This window comes from Garra rufa, chromosome 21 (genome assembly GCF_049309525.1).
Source record: "Garra rufa chromosome 21, GarRuf1.0, whole genome shotgun sequence".
Taxonomy (NCBI): domain Eukaryota; kingdom Metazoa; phylum Chordata; class Actinopteri; order Cypriniformes; family Cyprinidae; genus Garra; species Garra rufa.
The window spans coordinates 27,703,063-27,727,383 of NC_133381.1; the positions used below are offsets into that span (position 1 = coordinate 27,703,063).

General features: G+C 36.4%; 1 protein-coding gene across 1 annotated transcript in view; it reads left to right on the forward strand.

Annotated features, from left to right (window-relative positions):
• babam2 (BRISC and BRCA1 A complex member 2) overlaps positions 1–24,321 on the forward strand; it is a 181,689-nt gene that overhangs the window by 63,449 nt on the left and 93,919 nt on the right. The window contains exons 5-6 of the mRNA XM_073826582.1: positions 2,778–2,972; positions 8,845–8,919. Coding sequence (XP_073682683.1) covers positions 2,778–2,972; positions 8,845–8,919 — 270 coding nt within the window. The remainder of the gene's footprint in view (positions 1–2,777; positions 2,973–8,844; positions 8,920–24,321) is intronic.

Here is a 24,321-nt window from a genome sequence, read left to right on the forward strand (position 1 = left end):
TGACCCAAACATGAAAATTCTGTCATTAATCACTCACTATGCAGGGTCAGAAAGCTCAAAATGATCTTAATTTGTGTTCCAAAGATGAACGACTTAAGGCTGAGCAATTAATGACAGAATTTTAATTTTTGGGTCAGCTATCCCTTTAACATCATTGAATAGTATTCACAGGCAATGCCAGCAGAAAAGGACATTTAACTGAAATTCTGATTATCAATTTGAAGGGCTTTTTGAGTTTTTCATACTGTAATTGGGCAAATGTATGGGTATTTTGTTTTATTATATTTTGGCTAGTTTTAGACGGCTGTGCAACAAGCACAGAAAATAACTAATAGAACAGGAACTAGGAATGCAATGAGCTGTTTTCAAGCAGATGTTGCCTTTTTGACAAGCAGTGTATCAGAGCCTTTGTGCTAACTACTTTGGTTCCAACTAGTTTACCATTACTGAAAATGAAAAATAAATACAAAATGAAACACAGTATAACAGTTTCAGGAAAGCTGTTAAATTAGCTGTTTTGAAAAAAAAAAAAAACTTATTTAAATATTTGGGTTCCTGAATTGATTGCCCTACAAACACTCTTTCCTTGATCATCATTCACAGTCACGGTTGAAGAGCTTATTTCCTATCTTTCCTTTTAATTTTTTTCCTCTTTTCCATCAGCTAAAGACGAAGAGATGCTTTGATTTGATCCAAGCAATGTAACAAGCTCAGCTGTATGCTGTGGGTTGTGCTGTTAATAAGTTGTGTAATGTGTGCCTCAGTGGACAGACGGCGTGCTCTGTCCTCTCTCTTCTCTTCTGCGTGTATGTGACTCAATAAGGCTTGTAGATGGAATGATTCATGGGAGTGATGAAAATCAAGCTCAAATCGCATTGCCATCTTTTAAAAATCCAAGATAGTGTGCGACAAACTCATTTTAACACAGCCTGTGTTTGTTTGTGCCTCGCAATGACAGGAATACTTATTTGTCTTTGACAAGGGGCCGAGAACCACTGTTCTTTAAGCGAGATACTTGTAATGTTTATTTACTTGCTTGCAAAAATTTATATTCTGCATTTTATTTTCAGTCAGTGTCACTAATATTTAATTTCAACTTATGTACGTATCACGCATCAACGAGCAATTGGGCCTCAGAGACAGAACTGGCTGTTGGGTAGAATTAGGCCAGTGAAAAGAATGGTGGAACACTTCGTGAAAAGGTGGCAATTTGGTTTTTGCCCCCTCACTCTGAATTTGCATACCTGTGCACTGCTCCAGTCAGGGAAGCTCATGCAAATTGGAATCACCTATGCAAATGAGGTCAGCCTGTAGGAGGAGAGGAGGAAAGGCAAGTAGACCGTGTTGGCATGCAGGCCTTTTCCCGCTCACGCAGCCCGCAAGAACACGGCAATACAAACTCTGTGATGGGCATACACCCACTCAACTCACTTCTTTCCCTAATAGCAGTGTGTTTGCAGTAAGAGAGACTGGAAATAGCCTGTGCTTGGTTGTCGTCTGAACTTTCAAAAATCTAGCTTTCTTACCGAACCATTGTTGCCTGCATGCATTAAACATATGGCACAGACTCAAGGTCTTGTCTTATCTGAGAACTGTGCGAGAACAGTGTTTCCTCATTTTCGGTGGCTTAATTTCCCTTACTTTATGGCACATTGCCTTAGCAAGAAATGGAGCTGGAATTCAGCTCCAATGTAGAGTTAGGAAATGAAAGCATCCTCACCGCAGGATGTCCTGTGATGTTGCCATTTGACTCTAGATTGGTTCGGAGGGGGAGTGTAAAGGGGCGGAAACCGCTACATCAAGTTGACATTGTGACAATAAAGAGTGATAAGGCCTGGCTTAGCACTATAGAAACTGCCACCTGCATTAATTGCCTCAGTCCTTTTATTTTATCCTTATCTCTTAAGGTCTCTAAAAGTCTCTGAAGTTTTTTTTTTTTTTTTTACAGTCTAAGCTGAGCTCAGTTTTTAATGTGTGTTCCATATGAAACACCTTTGGAATATATCTGGTCCAACATGAGTCATTCAAAGAGGATTTTTGATAATCTGATGATTCTTAAAGCTAGTTTAATATGCTGTACTCTAAAACTCAAAAGTTTGTATTCTTGTGTGAATACTGCTTTTTTGAAGTCACCATAAAATTAAAATGAACTATTTTTATGATTATGGAACTTTACCCATAACAAAGTTTACTTATAGTCTTTAAATCAAATGCCACCTAAATCAAAAGTCGTCACAGTATCCCTGACATCAAGTGGTCTCAACTGGCAGTGGGATGAGATAGGAACAGGACTATGTCTTTGAACCATGGCGGATGTTTCAAAACAGTCTTTATTTCTGTTTTGTGGCACAGAAATCTTATACTTTACCTTTAAAATCATCATGAATTCAAATTGACAATGACTGCATTTGTAATACACATTCCTGTTCATCTGAAATGACTTTCCTATTCGATTTATTTTTCGATTGAAGTTTTAACCAATGGGTGTCGACAGTGTTTTATGTTTGGGTCCATTCAGATATTGGAAGACCACTTTTTATAATCAATTCCTGATTGATAAAAACAAATACCCTACCATACTTTTTATTTTTGGAAATTTTGCAAACTTACCAGGATTTTTTTGAAATTTATCAGAACCCCTTTGCAACCCTATTTGTGCTTTACGAAATCTTTAGAAGTGGGCTGAAAAGTACTAGTTGTTTCTGTTTTCCCAGTTGACTTTTTTTCTGTGATAAAATGCTGACTCCCACTCTCTTTCTCTTTCTCTCCTCCGGCAGCACTTGGTGTCATGGGATGCGGGTAAACCAGAGTGTCTCCTGCAGCTGGTGAAAGAGCTGTTGCAGCAGTACCATCAGTACCAGTGCCAGCGGCTTCGTGACAGTTCCCGCCTGCTCTTCGAATATGACAGCCTGCTGGAAGACCCCAACTATGGGCGCAGTATGGAGATCTATGCTGGTCGCAAGAACAGCTGGGTACCAGTTCTGCATCACTTTATACACCTCCATTAACATAATAGTCAAATGTTTCCATTCAGTAAGTCTGTGATAAACACTCATCCATCCATCCATCCATCCATCCATTCTCCAAACAACTTGTCCTATGTAGAGTCAAGGGAATGCTGGAGCCTATCCCTGTCTCTCAGGCCAAAACCCTGGATGGATAAAATTAATTAAATTCACTAAATTATCAGCAAATAGACATTAGATTGTTATTTGATATATAAAACATTACACCACCCACTTTTACTAAAGCGTATATTTGGAGCACTGGATCACTTAGCTCCACTTAAAGTAAAGTGACTTTCTCTTAATGAAATTTCATGAAGTAATTGCTTGAAGTGGTTATTCATTCCATTTAAATTTTAAAGTCAACCTTTGTAATTCTCGAATTAACAGTACTGATTTGTTATTTAGCTGAAATTTTTACACAGTGCTACTGGGAGTTCTTTTACTTATAATGCTAGTTCCTGGAACAGCCTGAAATTAGGTGCTGTATTCACAGGCACAGTGGTAACTAGTGATCGTTCATCCCATTTGGGGTTTAAACCAAAAACCTTATGTATGTGGTTTCCTGTTAAAATCACAAACTATGGTGTGGGCCTGAGCATCAATGTCACATAATGCACACACAGGGGAGTGGGTTCTTGATAAAGTGCAAAGCAAATTGCACAACTTGTCAAAAACGAACACATACTCCCTCACAAATGGGCACACAGAGGGTTCCGTAATATGGTCATGTTTTTGGGAAGAGTGTAGTGTGTTGGGCTGTGGGTGTGAGTGTGTTGCTTCATGGGCTTCAATCTTTAAAGGGATGTGGTGAACTGTGGTCTGTGGGATAACAGACTGTGATTAGGAAACGTTTGTGTAATCTTAAAATTATGTAACCCAAGGTATGTATATTAAATGAACGTAAACAAGGACCCATACAGCAATTACATTTGAAAGTGAATAGGGCTGTGCCCTACTTAATCTACAGAACATTTAAAGATAATTTGAAAGGAACACTCTGGGAGCATGCCATTACTCTGTCACATGGGTTGCTAAATATGTACTTCACTTTCATTTTAAATTGAATCAAAATTATACTGTGACAATAGTGGCTTAGCCAACGCATCAAAACATTGTTTAACAACACAATAAATGATTTAGTTTTAACTTTTGCTGAAACACATTACCTCGAATGGGACATACAATAAAATGTTTAAAAAGATATTGTTCTATTAATATAGTTTCTTTTTAAAAAAGATAGTTAAGGAATAGGTTTGTTTAACAGACTATATTTAGGCCTGGAAATTATTCACTGGAAAACATGACATCCACCTTATAAAATGCAGATTATTTTAACAAAGCTTCATGGTAATAAACAGCACAATAACAGTTAATGTTACAAAATGCATCAGTTATGAAACAAATTCAATTTCAGCTGTGAGGCAGCTCTACAAAATGCAATAGTGTTATTTTCAACTCAGCTCATTGTTGATTGAGTTTAGTTAATAAGAGTGTTAATGTTGCAAGGTTCATCAGTTATGAAACAATCCCAATTCATAGTCATAAAGCAGCTCTACAGAAGACAATAGTGTCATTATTCACCTCAAGTAATTTCAATGTTTATTCACTTCAGTTCAAAGTTTATCAATTATGCAACAAGTTCAGTTCAGCTACTATATGCAGTAGGGTTGCCCCCTAATAGTCGACTAACCATTAGTCGACAAGAAGAGGCTTGGTCGACCAAAGTCGCTTAGTCACAGAAAAAATTTAAATATCCACAGGCGAAGTCACGCAGTCTGTGATGGATAGATCGTTAACGACTGGTCTGTGTGGTAATACAGTACATTGTGCATGACATCATCAACCATCATCATTCATAGACCTCAAATATGGCTTATTATCTGAAATATGTTAGTAGCAGCAACTTTATGTGCTCATTCAATCTAATGTTAACGTAGAAGTATGGGCACTATTCAAGTGTCTGTATGAAGTGTGAAAGCTGAATAGTAGCACGCTTACTGCATGACAGACGGAGACCCTGGTGCGGTCACTTGCTCTTAAAATACTAGAGTAATACATCTTTTGAATATTTAAAGACTCACAATAACAACAAAACAGTTGTGATTTTGTAATATAATGAAAGCAAACAGGATGCACTTTCTGCCATCTCGGTCTCTGTAAACTTGAGTGCGAAAATATCTATAGAGAGTAAAAAGTCCACTTTCAAATGAACCAATTCTAATAGAAAAAAATGTTTCCAGATTATGTAATCTATGAAACAGGCGCATACACTACTGCGGAGATGACGAGTCAGTGTCGCCGACTTAATCTCTTAAACCGAAAACTAAGAAAGCACTAGTTTATCAAAAAATTATTAAAATGTCAATGCAGCTTCCTTATGGTTTTACCCTGACACATTCATAATCATTACTTCTGCCGGTGTGCTGTGGCAAGCTTAATGCGTGCGCTTGAGCGCTTATTGGACTATGTAGGCAATTAAAGGCTCATTATTATGATTTAAATGGTTTATTAATAAATGTGCAATTAGTTGACTAATGCTTTAAATTAATGACTATAGTCGACCAGAAAAATCTTAAGTCGAGGGCAGCCCTAATATGCAGCAATGTGGCATTATTTAGCTCAGTGTTGTTAAATGTTGATTCAGTTCAGTTCAGTTCAGTAACAGCTCTTCTAAAAGATTTAGCTAGAAAGCTGCTCTACATTGTGACTCCGAATTTTCACAAAACTGTAAATGATTCCAAATAATAATAAAAAAATGATTACAAATAAAACTAATTTGGTTCTTCTTACTTAATGTTCTAGTAGTTGCCTTTAACAGCTGGAGGTGGAGTTACAGATTACTGCAAGTGACTAATGACTTCAAGCCCCCATGAAATCAAAATTGAATTTTTTTGGCTTTTAGGATGAATATGTTAGCCTTTTCTATAAGCTAGTGTGCTCCAAACCAATGACAAAATTTGCATTTACAAGATATAAGCATTCAAAACTTACAGTTTCTAACTACCGCCATATCACCCTGCACTTCAGCTTCTCATTAAACTTTCTGTTCAAACAAATGCCCTCTAGAATCCGAAGCGTCCCATCCCTTACACTGTAAATAAATGCTGAAGCTGTGGCAGACATCGGTCACTTGTTCACAGAATTTGTATTTTCTGTACTAGGAATGGCACACAATGCACTACATAGGGATAGGGAGCGATTCCGTTGGGGCGAATGAAGTTTCGTTTCCCTTTGTGTCACACTAACTGCCGCAGTTTGCTCTGGTCCAAAAACTCGATTGCAGGGAGCAGATCATATGTGCGAATGTGAGTCGAAGCGGGCCACAAAGCGTATCGGACACATTTGAATTCTACACAGAATGCTGTTTTATATATGGATATTGCGATATGGATGAGATTGTGGCTGTCATTTATTGTCGAATGCAGCTTTACCCAGCTTTGCAGCTCCGGCCCAAGTGGTGATATAAACTAAACGCTATTGGCTATTCAAAAAAGGGGGTGGAACTGCTGGATATGTCTTGACCTGTCTTTCTGTTTCAGTTGAAATTACATCAACACATAGAATAACGCTGTGTGTTTCAAAGCATTTCAGTGAACCTTTAAATACATTTTGAGTTTTAAATCTTTTGACTCCCAGTTAATCTAAAAATTGAATCTGAGTCAGAATATCAAGATTTGGAAATCCCATGTTTTGCTATCCAGAACCAGGCAATCCATTTTACATTTTCGTGGCAGTTTTTTGTAGCAAGACTGGATTGGATCAGATCACCCTAATCCAGATCTTTTCGGATTACCATATCCAGATTACCAGTGCTCCAAATAAGACTACAATTCACAATGTAGGCTATGATTTTAAAAACAAGTATTGGGTCTGTATTGGGTCACTTTGGGGTTTTATTGTAATAGTTGAAAACTACTTTTATACAGTAATAAATAACAGTTTATTAAACATATTAAATGCAAATATAGAAAAGGTGTATTATGTACTACATGATACAAATATTGTAATATTTGACCAATTTTAGTTTTATTATATTTTGTTCCTGAAATCTACAAGTCTGATGCGATCAGGATAATTCTGACTTTTTTTTTTTTTAACAAAGGAATCCTAATTTCACCAATTTCACCATTTCCTCCAAGACTGGTTTATGAAATCAAATCAAATCTAATATGATATGGGTAGTTGACAATAGCCAATAGCCACTCTTATTTTTGTAAAAAGACCATTTTTGAAGAAGAAATACATATAGTTATGTAGTGTGAAGTCTGATCTTTGAGAAAATATAAAGCGTCACTAACTTGGTCAATTCTTTTTTTTTTTTTTTTTTTTTTTTTACATTTTTACTAAACTGTAAACGGTGTGACATAGCAAAAATTAAGAAAAAAAAAAACTATATATACAATACTAAAATACACAAATAGCATGAGATAGATTTATATTCATTGTTAGACACTTATTTTCGTATAGTGTTATTTATTGAAATGGAAATTATGAAATTATAATTAACATATATTTTTCCCCATGACTTGTTGGACAATTTCAAAACAAACTTTGACAATAAGATAAACTTTGCTTTCATCCTTTCAAAACTGCGGAAAAGTATACCTTTTTATGATGAGTGATATTTATATCTCCCTATTGCAATACTTAACAGTTTTTTTTGTTTTGAGATAATAAAACAAATGTGTGGTTCTTTTATGTGTGTCACACCATATGACATTACGTCACACTAAAGGACAGAAAAAGTAGTTATTTAAGTATTTATATTTAAATATGTAATTTTGAACATGTCAAGTGTCACACGTTATACTTAATTTGGTAACACTTTATAACAGTACAAATTTTCTGCAAAAACAAAAAAATAGTTTAATTTATGTAATTACTACCTTTAAGAACACTGAAAATGACAAAAATAAAAAAGTTAAACAAATCTTACACTAAAACACTAGGACTAGGACTACACTAAAACACACACGATAGGACTTTTCAGCCTTTTGTGTCAATTAATGACCTTGCTATTCTGAGCTAACCTGTCATTAGCGGTTTGCAAAACACATTTGCATAATTTGCATAATTTATTAAAAAATATAACTTAGGGGTGTTACCATAACACATAACACTTTTGCATTTACTACATGCACATGATTAGTTGAAGGACCCCATTCATGATCATGTTACTGAAGCTCCGAGTAACATGATTATAAATTGGGTCCTTCAACTAATAAAGGTTTTTTTTTTTTTTTTTTTTTCTGGAATTGGCCAATTTAAAATCAGGATATGATGTCATACCAATGGACATGGTTTTCGGAAACAAAATGTATCAAGTTACACTTATTACAATTATACACATATTTATGCTTTACGTTTTAAATTAGAAAAGTTGTAATTTATTGAACCATGCATGAGACACATATGACAATTTTGACATTTGGCCCAAAAAAAAAAAGAATTGAATAACATTGCAGCTTTTATAACAACAGTTCCATGTAGGGCAAAGGCAATTTATTTATTATTATTTAGGTTTTTTTTTGAACAACTGCAATCTGATCAGACTAATTTTTAACAACTGGGCCCATTGCAGGGCTAACATGCAGTTAACATTTAATGCAGCTTTTGCTACTTTTATAAAGCTTGAAAGCCTCAGTCACCATTCATTTTCATTTAATTAAAAAGAGTGATTGTGTTTAATGGCAGAAATAAAGTGGATTGGTAAAACATGAGGATGAGAAATAATGACAAAATTGTTCCTTTAACAAGTAGCTTACTGTGTGAGGAATGTTACAGAATGTGCGTGTGTTTACTATTTGCTTATGTGGGTTCTTTTTTCTTCTTCTAGACTGGGGAATTTTCTGCTCGATTCCTTCTAAAACTCCCTGTGGATTTTAGCAACATTCCCATCTATCTTCTCAAGGTAAGACACATCTTTCAATACACACTCTTGGGAAGATCATAAACCCCATTTTTTTTATTTGTTTGGATAAAGAATGTTTATCTGTTTATCAGTGCATGAAAATGTCTCCACAAAATGTTACATGTAGAAGTGCATGTAAGAATAGGTTGCTCTTGTTCGAGCGTTCTATGCTGTTGTTTGTGCGTGTGTGTAGGCTGCGAGTTGACTAATCAGCAGCCTGTCACTCCCAATCAACTCTGAGCTGTGTTGTGTCTGCAGGCGCTCTTTCTCTCGCCTCCCCTTCCAGTCACCCTGTGTCTTGCCCTCCCTCCCCTTTTTTTTTCTATTTTCCCATCTCTGCTGCTCCACCGTGTGTATGTTTGTGCCCATTTGTGCGTGAGAGGGCGTGTACGGCCTCGGGAGGCCCTTGCTCTATGGCCTTTTCCAGTCTGAGCCATGTTTGTCCTCCCCAAGAGAGCTGAAATGATGGTAAACATACGGAAAACAGCAGCCATCATCAGCATCACCGTCTTGGCGTTCAGTCCCTCAGCAGTACACTACACTCACGCATAGACATGTACGGTCCACTCCCAGTGGACCATTCTGCACTGAAACTCACTTTAGCCACAGCTTAATGGCTGTCTGTAAGGTCACAACTGTAGGGGTCATTATTCTCAGATAATTTGTCATGAACCTTGACATATCAAGACCTTGATAGATGTTATATTTCAAAAATGTATTGTATAATTGTAGGGCTTCTTCTGATTCAAAGTAAGAGTGGTGTATGTATGGTTAAAGCTGCTGTGTATTATTTCCCACTGCAAGCTGCACAAAACAAAACTGCAAAAATATGTTCTCAAACAGATTTCAGTTGCATTTTGTTTCCAGTTTGCTGTGAAACTATTGCCTTGATATCGGCAGGACCAATTACAGGACAAATCATTTCTATCAGTCTGGCCAGCTTGTGGGCAACATAATGTAAGGTCCTCAGTTTTATTTTGTCATCGGTGCCATGATTTAAGCTGCATGTCTGCTGAGAATGTTTTATTTCTAGTATAACAATGTTTGTCGTAATTTACCATAGATGGCTTCATGCACTGACCGTTTTCCACAGAAACAACTGACAACCAGATTTAGCTCTGTAAGAGGTGCTTGTGGAAGGCCAGTGGAATGTCTGCCTCTGTACAATGGAAAAGCTTTGAAAATTTGCACGAACAAGTGTGACATCATGTCGACACATTCAAACTGTCGTTGGTCTATCAAGATTACGGGTCAAACATGTGTACATGTTTGTTTTAACTTATTTTCTTATCACTCTCATTATTGTTTTGTTATTTATGTTTCTTTAAGGATACAGTACAGTTAAATGCTCACCTAAACATTGATCCCATCACTTATTAGCTGTTTTGTAATGTTCACAAACAGTTCACAAACAGTATACTATTACTACTTCTGTTTACCTTTGAGCAAATAATAGACTATATCAAAAAGAGAGTATATAGGGGTCTTAAGGTAATATTCGGGTTACTAGAAATCTAAATAACACAGCTTGTATACATCTCCATTTATCAGACCTTTGGAGATATATCCACTGCAATGATTTTGCATACTGTGGGAAACTAGTAAAACATTTAATTGGAGCCATTTGTCTGAAATTCCCATTTATCAAAGTTATAGTTGCTTGTTAAAAAAGTATTAGTGTGTATGTGCCATAACAGTATGTTCATATACTGTATATCTGTGCATGTCCACAATAAGATAATTCCTACTACAAGACAAAATAAGTTGTAGAAGGTCAAGCTATCTGAGAAACTGAGTCTCAAGGGCCAATATGCTATAATTAAACATACCTAAAACAGCAAATAAAGGTCTTCAGGATTATTGGAATCTTACAGTCAGGTGTGTTGGGGCAGGTTAGAGCTAAACACTGCTGGACGTTGGCCCTCCAGGAGCAGGACACACCTGGCTTAACCAGTAAATGGGCCTTGGTGTATGTAAATGTGGTCATTGACTTTCGCTTGGCAGTAATATCCTAAGCTGAGAACAGAATTGATTTAATTATATATAATATATGACTGCGTCTAGGCTAGGCATGGGCCGGTATAAGATTCTGACGGTATGATAACCTCGGCTAAAAAAAATATCACGGTTTCACGGTATCACGGTATTGTAATTACTGCTCTACAAGGTTATATTTGAATGTCTGGGTAAAAAAAAAAATATATATATTTTTTAACTGAACACAGTATATTTTATTTTACATATAGAACATTTTGTAACATGGAACATCAGGCAAAATAATTAAAATAAATCATTGAATCTTCTTAATTAAATTCAATTTCAGTCACTTGTGTGAGCCTAAGCCTGTAGCTCAACAATAATCAATAAAATAAAATTTTCAAAAACAAATCCTTCTTAATGGAAAAAATGCAATCACTAATCAAAGCAAAAATACGACCATTAGTGACAGTTCCAAAAATAAACAAACACTCAAAGACACGTGAGAGCCAGCAAGTTTTATTTTTTTTTTTAATGCCGTGATTTTGAAAAGATGTTAAAGGTGCACTGTGTAATATTTAAGATGATCTCTAGACAGAGGTGCAATAACTATGTTTTCAGGGATGCATAAAGACCTTAATGAACCATTATGTTTTTATTAACTTTAATTATCAGCTTGCGAACAAAAAAAAAAAAACACTGACACAATGATGAACAAGTAACAGTAATATTCACAATAACAAAGTTTTATTGAATGATTAGGTAAATATAATTCCTTAAATTACGTTTTAAAAGAAATCTCACTATTCGTTGCTGTCAAAAAAGATTTTAATCCTGTATTGTCTTCCATAGTTCTGTAAAGGGAGGGACTGTTGCAATTCACAACCTCGCCACTAGATGCCGCAAAAACCTACACACTGCACCTTTAACGTAGCAGAAGGCTTAAAAGCAAAGACGTGATTTCACTTTAACTTAATTGTTGTACTAATGTTCAATCACAGAAACGTAATGTTAGTACATATAGTCTACTATTCCCCACTCTGTGTTGTGGGGGTTCACCTCCTTCGGCCATCCTGAGTCTCACTGACTGCGTACCACGTGCACAATCACAGACACGCGCCTGCAGCACTAACCGCTGGAAGAGGGGCTGCATTGTTTTCGCTGAAGGTACGCACACAGCTAGTCTGCTGTGGAGACACTTGCTGGCAGTGGAGAAAGAACAATGTAGTTTCTAAATACTGAGTTAATTTATCACCAGATTGAAGATTTCTGGTGTGGCGGTTCTATTATTTTCTTCCTGTCCAATACCTTATGTTACATGAATTTATAATTTGTTTGAAAGTGAGCAAACATCACAGCCTTTTTATCACTCCTCTTGCAAGTTGCTGGTAGATTACGTTTTGCCTCCTTAAATCATTATCAAATCTCCAGTGATGTGCTCTCCTCTCCAGGTATGCCTTTTCCCTCTGTTAGCGAAGCCAGGTCATGTAGGCATCAGTAGGGATGGTGTCGTGTACCATGATAGTTGCCTGGAGTGTGCCATCTCGCTGGTTTTGTCTTAGCAGGCTGGACATGTTTACCTTCGCAAATCCACTTGTGTCCTTCTGGGCATCGAGGGCTTCTCATGAGAGCAGTCTGCACTGGTGGTGATAAATAGAGGACAATAGTGTAGCAATCCTACCAAGTATCAGTAGTTTCTTTCCTGGTAAGGACAGAAAGACTTGTAATTGCTGTTTTGTCTTTCTTCTTTAGGATTGACTGTGGGAGCTTGAAGTAGAATTTCTAACCCTTCCAGAAATGTTAAACCTGTGCTAAACAGGAATGCTCTGATCAAAATTTAGGCTTTAGAACAAAACAAGAGTGCATCAGTACCGACAGATCAATCCAGTAGATTTTGACTGAGCACTGTTCACCGCTCTTTCTTTGCTCGGTTTCGCGTGGTAACCCGTTCAGCTCTAAATGTCAGCTGTCCTAGTTTGCGCAAACCATCGGTGAAGCGAGCTGAGGCTCTGTGTTCGTGACAGGCCTGATCAGTCTCACTTCACTGGAGCCGTACGGGCCGCTAGCCGAGACCTGACTTCCTATGCTGCGGGTGAGGAGGAGGATTGCGCCGTTGGCCCTCAGGGATACTACCACCATTCCTGTTGATTATTTTAGACAACTCTTGCGAGTCACGTGCCAGGTCTACAAGTTGCTTTTTGGCTGCTGTTAAAGGGCCAATCTCCTGCTGTTGAATAAAGTCACTATAGTGGAATTAGTGTTCCTGTTTCTATCATGTTTTTAAATAGGTCCTGTTATGCTTTTTCACTTATTGAATTTTAGTCAGTGCGTGGTGTGTATTTTTGGGCATAAAAAACATCTACAAATTGACAAATCTCAAAGTCCAATCCAAAGGCAGATATTTAGTTTAAAAAAAAATCCCTTTTCTAGAACTACATCGAACGCCTCCTTTGTACTACAGCGTTTGTTTTCCACATGCTTTGATGTCACAATGCAGTCCATTAGAATATAATTCAAATAAATCCCGCCTATGGAAATTCTAATCGTTTTATGATGTTGCATGGACAGCCGCTTCTGGGATGCTTCAGTGAGCCGCAGGGCGGTTGGTATAAATGCGAGCATTGACTAAAGTGGCCGCAAACTGCTCCGGTCGCCGTGTCAGAGCTGCGCTGTTGACGTGTGCGACATAGAGGGTCGAAACACATGCATTGCCTAGAGTGACGATCATCTGTGGTCACGTTGGAGCTTGACTAGCTTCATGCTGGAGCTGGTTTTGGGCATGTAAATAATTAAATAAATAGCATTAGAGCATGTTCTAGTGCACCCCAAAACAAAATAAAGACTTTGTAAAAGAGCATAATAGGACCCCTTTAATATTTCCAAGGGGCACTTACTGGAAAGCATGAAAAACAGCAACACAGAAGAACAAATCTTGTAAATACAATGTTTTATGTTACAATGTATGTATACATTGTAAACACACTTATTTTAAAACCAGGCCTATTCACACCAAGAGTGAAATGAAAAGCAAAACGAATCACTGATGACAGGCCTATTCACACCAGGAATAAAATGAAAAAGCACAACAAATCACAGATGACAGGTTTGTTCATGTCAAGAATGAAACAAAAAAAGCACTCTGGTTATTCACATGCAAAATATAACTCATCTGATATACCATGGGTGTAGCTTGACATTTGAGCTTGGGGCGGGCCAAACCGAGTCAGTCGATCTACAAATTCACGCTCAAGTGATTTTACTATGAATATATAGATCAGCAGCAAGCATGTGAAATTGTCATGGCAACCAGATACATTTCTAAATCTGTTCTTGCCATGTTAAACTTGGCACATTGAAAATAATGCAGTATAAACATGTTTGTCAACACACTCTCAAAGTAGGCCTTTATTTAGGCAAATCAATGAATGAAATGCCCAACTGCTTTAAATTTTTGGGGTATTGTTCAAGTTAAACGCACAATGGCAGACACTTTTTTTTAGTCATAGAGTCACTTGGGTAATGGGTGTTTACTGCACATCACCTTTATGAGATTGTCCTGTCCAGAGTCATCAATGCATGGCATCCTTTATCATCAGACGAATTTGGCTTTATATATTATTGCATTGTTTCATTTTTGTATGTCACTGTAAATTTGTTTATACAATGTGCTTATTCTCGTTATACTGCTTTTTTCCAGTACATCCGCTCTCTACTGTACCTTCAGACGGCCACTTTTATGTTCATCAGCCTCCCTGCCCTTCCTCATGCCACTTCAACTTAAATAGTTGGCCAATTAGTTTTACTCTAATTATTTTCTGAGTACTTTCTTTCTTCTTTTTCTTGATTTAAATGCACTCTTAACATCAGTGGCGGCAGTCGCCAGAGTGCGTCCAGGGTGAAGCTGGCCCCGAGGTCTGTGCCTTTTTCCTCTTCTCCGTTCCCCTGCCTCATTTATGCCAGAGATGCCCTCATTTTAATGTTCTATTCCCTTATTCCCATTCTTTCATTCAGTCGTTCAATGAGATTTTAAGACATGTCTGACAAACATTTTGCATATAAAGTGTGTTGTGGTTTCCCTTTAAAAATGGAAAGGTGAAAATGATAAGAAATGTTACCTCATCATCATTAACCTCCTATGCAACAAGTCATTTCAAGACTGTCTGTGCCAATTAAAATCTTGATTATTATTTCAATTAAAGCAAATAAATAATAAAATGGCAAGGGAAATGCTTTTCCCTCTCTGTGATTTGTTTTTTCTCTTTAGCATGGCACATGAACGAATACAAGATCAAGATCCTTAGGGTAGAAGTTAATAAACACTGTCATGCACTTACGTTCAACAGCCCTGGGCATGGTTTGATTTTAAACTGGAATAAGCATTGAGAATCTAAGAGAAATGAAAAGAGAGAAAGAAGAAAGGAGAGATATTTGAAACATGATTGAAGGCTTGAGGTTTAATGAATCGGTTTTAACGTCAGTGCCATAGAAACCCCCTGCTGCATTAAGCACACATTAAATTAGACCATGAATTTTCTTGACATGAGCACCGGTTGACGTCACATACTACATCATAGGCACAAATTACCAAGATTGTTCTCTGTATGTTTAATATGTGAAGATGTTTTGGTTTTGATGTGGACATTTTCATTCATTTTGATCATAGACATTGTCACTCAACTTTCTTTCCCTACTTGATTTTCCAAACGATTTATTTTTTATTTAGACATAATGTAGACATTTATTGTTAGGGATTGCTATCTAAATAGAAAATTGTGTTTTTTTACACTTTCCTATTATATTCACATTGTATCTAAACAGGGCAATATGTATGATAGTGCAGTCTGAAAATCCGTGTTTATTCCAAAGGTTAATGTCCGAATAAAGGGTGTTGCACACTAATAACATTTAGGCTGACATTGGATTTATTCAGGTGTGGCTCGGACATTAAAACCTTGAGAACTAAATGTGTGGTTTATAAATCTAAGGTGCAGCACTAAGGAATTTAGTTTTTCCGTTGGTGTGGATGTTGTTTTCTTGAGATACTGACTAGTAGGATATTTTATAACAATTTATATGTAATATTATTGGTTGTAATATGATGTAAAGGTAAAAACACAATTTAGGTTTGTTATGGTTAGCTTGTAAAAAAAAAAAATAATGAAGAAAAAATGTTTTATTATACGCTTAAATTTTTAATCAAATATAGCACTATTCTTCTGTTAGATGACATGTAGAGTAAGCGTTATTCTCCTATTTCCATATCGTTGGTTGTTGATGTCAAAAACTGGCCATCCAATCAAACTCTATGTTATAGTATAACATTTTGTCCCAAATTTGTGTCACTTGGTAGATGATAGCCAAATGCCAACATGGACAGTTTTCATGTCATAATCTCACTCTCAACAAAGCTATGGTAAAAGGTAAAAGAAACTAACTCAGTATGAAATATGTCTAGTAAATTGCACTTCTTTATACATTTATACAATTGCTATTTTCCCTAATCAGTCTGTTAAATATGTTTTTGCGTATTATTGTGGGAATTGCAGTTCTTAGTAATACATTTCAGTATTTGATTTTACACTGTTATGTGCAGTATCTAGAACATATTTCATGTCATAGCATAGTATGTCTGCAGTGTTGCCTTTAGATCCACGATAGCTTAATTGACTAGATATTATACATTAATGTGAGAGATGTGAAGAATGTGTGCTGCTCTCTGAAGGCAATTTATTTTGGAGAAAAGCAGCTTTGTGAAATGCATTATATTATGATAACTGTGCCCAGAGCATACAAATATGCACACTGTTATATTATACCCCAGACCACCTCCTTAGGTGGACTCAATTATAGCTCGGTGCTTCCACACCTAAAAAATAAATGGTATCTGAAGAAAACAGAATCACACCAACAGCTCATAACCCTTCAGATTTACAATCTCTTCTCAACACTCTTGTATAAACCTCCCCATGAGGCATTTGATTTCATCAGTCTTCAATAGCACAATTGATTGATTTAGTAATAATTAATATATAAGAGAGTAGAGCAGTCAGATGTGAAATCATAAGACAATCATAAGAAGCTGCCCAGCTCACATCAGATGCTCCAATAGTGGGATTTTATGATTCTTCTGCAGCATGCCCTGTTATAAGGGCTCTGAATTTAATTGATTCACTTTCTTGTACATGTCAAGCGCTGAGATACTGGAGTGTAAGACCACTGACATGGAAATCAGGGAAAGGATTTATATTTATTTGATGGTTCTTTTTCTTTCTTTCTTTCTTTCTTTCTTTCTTTCTTTCTTTCTTTCTTTCTTTCTTTCTTTCTTTCTTTCTTTCTTTCTTTCTTTCTTTCTTTCTTTCTTTCTTATGTATTGATTTATTCATTTAATTGTTTGTTTATTTAGTCTCAAGCACATGGTATAATTTTCTAGCTCATCTGACATCTCTGTTGTACACACCTTTATTTATATAGCACTTAAAATACATACATATTGTGTTCATATATAAGTGAACAGCAGTTAATAAAAAAATCACAAGGCTGTTTTTGACTAAGGATTTCAATTCAATTCAATTCAAGTTTATTTGTATAGCGCTTTTCACAATACGAATCGTTGCAAAGCGCTGTACAAAAGTTTAGGCTACTACAATATATTTAGTAATTTTAGCATTTAGTGGTGAATACTGTATGTCAAGTCGATGTACATATGATATAAATGTTAAAATCAGTAACTGTGTAATCGAACAGATGATGAACACTAATTGCAATGATTATGTGCTGTGATCAAACTTGTAAGAAAATTATGTAGTGCTGTATGTTGTTTCAAGGCTGGCATCATCTGCGGTCCTCTGAGGGTCGGCATCATCTCTTCTTCTGAATCCAGACTGAATCTTGTGTAAATCCTAGTTACCACGGGATGGAAATCCCGTGGCAGAAACAGAGAAACAAATAGAGAAATAATTAGCGTAGCTGCTGTTCCAACTTCCAACCAAACAAAAATGATGTGTTTAGCCCAAGCTGAAGAATATTAATGTGCATTTGATCAGATGTAACTGAAGTACAACGTTATGAGATACATTATGTGAATGCACGTTGTTAAGTGCCCACATCCTGTCAGTGATCTCTCAGTGCCTCAGAGGCGTATCAATCTGAGCACCTGACGTCTCCTCTGAAACACCACCCCCGACCGGCTCTCCCCGCTCCAGCAAAGCTCAGATTAGGAGAGAGCAGAGTGACATAAAGCCCCTTTAACAGCGGCCTACACCCACCATTCAGCTTTATGCCAGCAGCAGCACTGAGCTTTTGGCTGCTTGTTTGTTTATCTGTTCTGCGCTGCATGTGGAGTCTCTATCCTCTCATGTATTAGCACCGCTGTCGAGATATGTCAAACTGACTGAAGAGGTCACGTCAAGAACTTCATTTCTACCGAGATGATGTTGTTAAAAATATTGCCATTTACTGACTGTTCCTGGGATTATGCACTATTTGGAATCGGAGAACTGAGCGACACATAAGCAGAGAATGTTTTGGAAAGTTCCTGTTTGCTTTGAGAAGCATGTGTAGGACTTTCTTGTCTTTCTTTGATAAAGGGCAATTTTTTCTCTAGTGTGGCTGCAATGTTTTTGGAGAACTGTTTGCCCAACACAGCATGTTGAGTCATGTGATGACAGAACTGCAGTGCCATACCACCTCAAGAACACTCATAATCTCATTGACACTCCATGTCCACTCACTCACTCGCTCCAAAAAAAAAAAAAAAACATGTTCACGCCTTTTATTGCTATGCAAACATGGACAAATGGATCTGACAAGAGTGTCATGGAGGAGACTGTGGTATGACATCACCAACTATGACTGTAACACCCTTCATTAAGACGACATTCACAGTATAATTAACTGCCAAACAGTCAAGTTGCTTCAACTGGAGTCTCTTAATCAGCCTGGTATACTTTCTTCTTATGTTCACAAAAATATATACAGTGGCATGCGAAAGTTTGAGAACCACTTGCAGAATCTGTGAAAATGTGAATAATTTTAACAAAATAAGAAAGATCATACAAAATGCATGTTATTTTTTTTATTTAGTACTGTCCTGAGTAAGATATTTTACATAAAAGATGTTTACAAATTGTTAAAAAAAAAAAAACCTGCAAAAGTTTTTTTTTTTTGTTTTGTGATGGCTGTTCATGAGTCCCTTGTTTTTTCTGAACGGTTAAACTGAGCACCGTTCTTCAAAAAAATCCTCCAGGTCCTGCAAATTCTTCAGTTTTCCAGCATCTTTTGCATATTTGAACCCTTTCCAGCAGTGACTGTATGATTTTCACACTCAGGACAATTGAGGGACTCAAACACAACTATTAAAAAAGGTTCAAACATTCACTGATGCTCCAGAAGGAAATACGATGCATTAAGAGCTGAGGGGTGAGAACTTATTGAATTCCGTTGCTTCCGAAGGGCAATACTAAATGGAAAAATATATATATATTTTAACAAAATAAGAAAAATGTTCATCCTGTTCAAAAGTTTTTTAATGCGTTATGTTTTGTCTGAATGTTTGAACCTTTTTTAATAGTTGTGTTTGAGTCCCTCAGTTGTCTTCAGTGTGAAAAGATGGATCTCAAAATCATACAGTCACTGCTGGAAAGGGTTCAAACATGCAACAGGTGATGTTAAACTGAAGAATCTGCAGGACCTCGAGGATTTTTCTGAAGAACAGTGCTCAGTTTAACCTGTTCAGAACAATAAAAGGGACTCGTGAACAACCATAAAAAAACAGTGGTAGATCATCTAGGTAACCACACAGTATTAAGAGCTAAGGGTTCCCAAACTTATTTTGTTAAAATTATTCACATTTTCACAGATTCTGCAAGGTGTTCCCAAACTTTCGCATGCCACTGTACCAGTATGTTTCAAAACAAGTGATACACCTTTAATGGCTTGTGGGAACTCTGAAAATCATATCCAAATGTTTACTTGATCAACATCCCAATCATACCCATGTTTTACTCAGCTTTTCTTTCAAGTTGCCAAATAATGCAGTATAGCTGCCAAATAATATTGTTTACGACGAGTCATAGAGAAATAAAAACAAGCAAGCGAAAATATCTAGACATTAGACTGTGCACCTGTGTGATCAAAGCAGATTCTTATATATGGCACACAGTGCCCGTCTGAGACACTCCCTTCTTTTTGCGTGACTGTAGAGCATTTCATGCCAACGCCAGTAGTCGTAATTTGCAGGCGGATTGAGCACTCCAACAGTAAACACTGACTCAGGCCCAAGGAATCTTAAGAGCTTTGAAGTAATTGCAGGTTCCTCCTGAAACTATTTCTCCACCATCGCTCGGCTATCAGAGCCATGCCACAGCAAACAGCACTAAGAGGGAAATAAACTGCTGAACACCTCTCTACAAGCTCTCTAGGGCTTGTATGATCTGTGGTTTAAGATTTATGAGCATTTTATTTTCTTCAAAAGATGTTAAAATCCAGCTCACTCACTTTAATGTATACAATCTTTGGCCTAATGTTCGTCAATAATGACTTGCTTTTTCTTTCCCTTGACATTCATAATGTTCACCTGTGCCTTTTTATAGCAATAAAGCTACATAAATCTCTGCAAAAACTCAGCAGAAGTCTGTGAACCTTCAAGAATGCCACTGCTTCGTGTTTAGCTGAGATACCCCTGACATTAGCATCACTTTTATTCAGTGTGATGAGTAAAAAAAAAAAAAAAAAGCGGGAAAAAAGAAAGATAATTGCTGGTTTGAAGATCTTTAATGCAACAGGCGATGAAGCACTGAAAAGAGCAGCTAAGCCTGTCACTCCGACAAACAATCAGGCTGCTGTTTAAGAGGCCAAATTATAGGTTGGGCTGGGCCTGAGGATCAAAATAAAATGTCAGAGGAGAAGTTCACAAACAAGAGTCAAATTGGTTGGAAAGACAATGGATCTGAGCAGTCTGTTGGCATGGGAGCCAACTAAATAAGTCATGATTTTGGTCCCTGATGTCTCTCTGAAGTTTTTTTCTTGAGAGGAGATGATTTCAATCTAACATTAAAGTTGCATTTTGCTAGCCTAAAGAAACAGCTATTTACTCACCCATGTTGTTAATAACTTGTATACTTTTTCCATGAAACACAAACATAAAATCATATGGACTTTTATGGTCTTTTTAGTAATTTTTTGGAGTTCGACAGCCCAGTGCATGCTATTGTTAAATGAAAAAGAGCAACCAGGACCTTTTGCTAAATATTCCCTAAAATACATATGTGACCCTGGACCACAAAACCAGTCATAAGTGTAAATTTGTTGAAATTGAGATTCTTACGTCATCTGAAAGCTGAGTAAATAAACTTTCCTTTGATATATTGTTTGTTAAAATAGGACAATGTTTGTCTGAGATACAACTATTTGAAAACCTGGAATCTGAGGGTGCAAAAAAATCTAAATATTGAGAAAATCGCCTTTAAAGTTTTTCTAAATGAAGTTCTTAGCAATGCATATTACTAATCAAAAATCAAGTTTTTATATATTTATGGTAGAAAATTTACAAAATATCTTTATGGAACATGATCTTTACTTAATATGCTAATGATTTTTGGCATAAAAGAAAAATCGATAATTTTGACCCATACAATTTATTTTTGGCTATTGCTACAAATATACCCGTGCTACTTAAGACTGGTTTTGTGGTCCAGGGTCACATATATGGAAACAAACTGATGAGGGTAAATAAATTATAACAGTTAACTACATTTGTTAACATTAATTATGAATGAACAATACTTCTACATCATTTATTAATCTTGGTTAATGTTAATTTCAGGATTTACTAATGCATTATAAAATCACATTGCGTTTGTTAATGTTAGTTAATGCTCTGTGAACTAACATGAACAAACTATGAACGACTGTATTTTTATTAACTAACATTGACGAAGATTAATAAATAGGTCTAATAAATGTATTGTTCATGGTTTGTTCATGTTAGTTAATACAAATGACACCTTATTGTGAAGTGTTACCAAAATTTAATATTGCTTTCATTAATTTATTAAAATGAAATTGTTTCTTCCCATGTGTTTTAGTACATAGAAAGGTTATATCTTGGCAGTCTAACCTTGGGTGGTATGCCAAAAACTGTACCCGTAATACAGGAAGGGAACAGCATTTTTGCTGACTCGACTTTTACACATCCGGTGTGTGTCGCAAGTGGGCGTTTGTGGTTGCAAAATCTTAGAAATGTGTAGATGCGTTGGTTGCCTGCCATCACAGTAAAGAACGAGTTAAGTGCCAGGTGATCATACTTTTAAAATTAAGGATACTTTTGTGTCATTATAGGGATCTAGATGCATTATCCACGCCTGTCTATATGCTATTAATGTTTTAATAGTCTGTGATTATTATAATTACGCTCAGTCGCCTTCATAAATATTGACTATTTCTATCTATATTGATTACTACAGTTTAATTAAAGCCACGTCATACATAAGCAATGTATTATTACTAGGTGTTAAAGTTAATCTTTTTGACTTAATCCAGCAACTTTGTTGATGTTGTCTCATTTGCTTCGTCATGTGCATTGTCTCATAATTCCATGAAAGTAATCGCACTTAATTAAACATTTTGGACATAATAACCCAAGTCAGACCACTGAACCCAGTGCACACCCATTACACACACTTGCCCTGTAAAAGGTTTTGCTTTAATCCCATACTTAGCGCTTGCTTGTTTAGGCAATTGTAACATCTCTATTATAAGATACAACAAAGTACCCATAATTTTACTTATTAAATTTGATAAACCATGTTGTTCTGGCTCTTTATATGTATGTACACTACCTTTTTTTTTGTAAATGTGTTTTAAAAAGAAGTTTTGTGCTCATCATGGCTGCATTTATTCAAAAATACAGTAAAAAAAACAGTAATATTATTACAATTTCAAGGAACTGAAATAATAATAATCTGCTTTAACTGATTTTAAAATGTAATTTATTCCTAAAGCTGAATTTTTAACATTTCTCCAGTCTTCAGTGTCACATGATCCTTCAGAAATCATTCTAATATGCTGATTTGCTGTTCAATTATTGTTGGTGCTCAGGTTATAAAAAAGGTTTTTTGTTATAATGAATATTGAAAACAGTGTTAAGCAGCATTTATTACAAATAGATTTTCATTATTTTATTAATTATATTCTTTCATTCATTATATTCTTTCTTATGGAATACTATTCTAGCATCTAGGTTATGCCTGAGTCCATTCTTCACTGTAAGCCTGTGGGATTTTTTTCTCCACGTATTAAATTGTCCATGAGATGCGTGCCTAATTTAATACTTTTGGTTAAACCTAAGTATCAACAATAGGAAAGCCGATGCTTGCCTTAGCAGGCATCACTTAAAACCAATAGTTTGCATGTGATTGTCGTTAGGAAGGCATTATGGTAAGACACTATCACATGTATCTTTTGGATAACGTCTGGCTGCCATGCTGCTTTAAATAGGCACGAAAAACTGCATGAAACATCAAAAAGAGACCTGCCTGCATTCTCCATGTGTCTCTGAACAAATTCACATGCAGACTTCAGCCCCCCACAAATACAAGCAGACACAGCTGAATCTCTGGTCTTAGCGTGTAAACTCACTATTATCACTGTAAAGGGCTGCATCAGCTAATGAAGGCCCATCCATTCTAGCCCCTAGGGAAGAATGGTGCTCCCAAACTCTCCAAATGGTGGGTGGCATCCTGTTTGAAGTAGTGTAGATATTGCAGCAGTCTGGAGGGTGAATGTCGGGCACCTGCTGCTGTCTGTGGGTGGGATGCATAGAAAAGTCTCGTCTTTGCTGATCATAGAGCTTGTAAACATGCGCACCTGATGCAGATGTGTTGCATAATATCCCCAAAAATCTTATTCATCTGGATTACAGGATGTGCAGTCTAAATGTGGTTTGTTAATATGGTTATCTTAAAAGATAGGTTATAACACAGACTCGAAAGAACAAAAAATTATATCTACCTACATTTTTGCAAATCTTTAAAAAGTTTAAAAGGAGCCATATTATGTTGCTAAAAAGAGCATTATTTTGTGCATTTGTTGTAATGCAATATGTTTATGCAGTTTGAGGTTCAAAAAACATTTTTTTTTCCACATACCGTACATTATTGTTGCTCTTCTCTGCCCCGCCTTTCTGAAACGCTTTGATTTTTTACAAAACTCATTGCTGATGGAAACCGAGGTCTTCTCTGATTGGCCAGCTATCCTGTGCGTTGTGATTAGCTCAATACCTCAAGCATGTGATGGAAATGTTACGCCCCCTTACCATGCAGCATTTGTTGCATCCATTGGGGACATAACTACTGTTTACAAAGACTTATACTGTTTTTTTTTTTTATGCGTTGCGTCTTGTAGCGCCGCGTAAACACAACACCATGT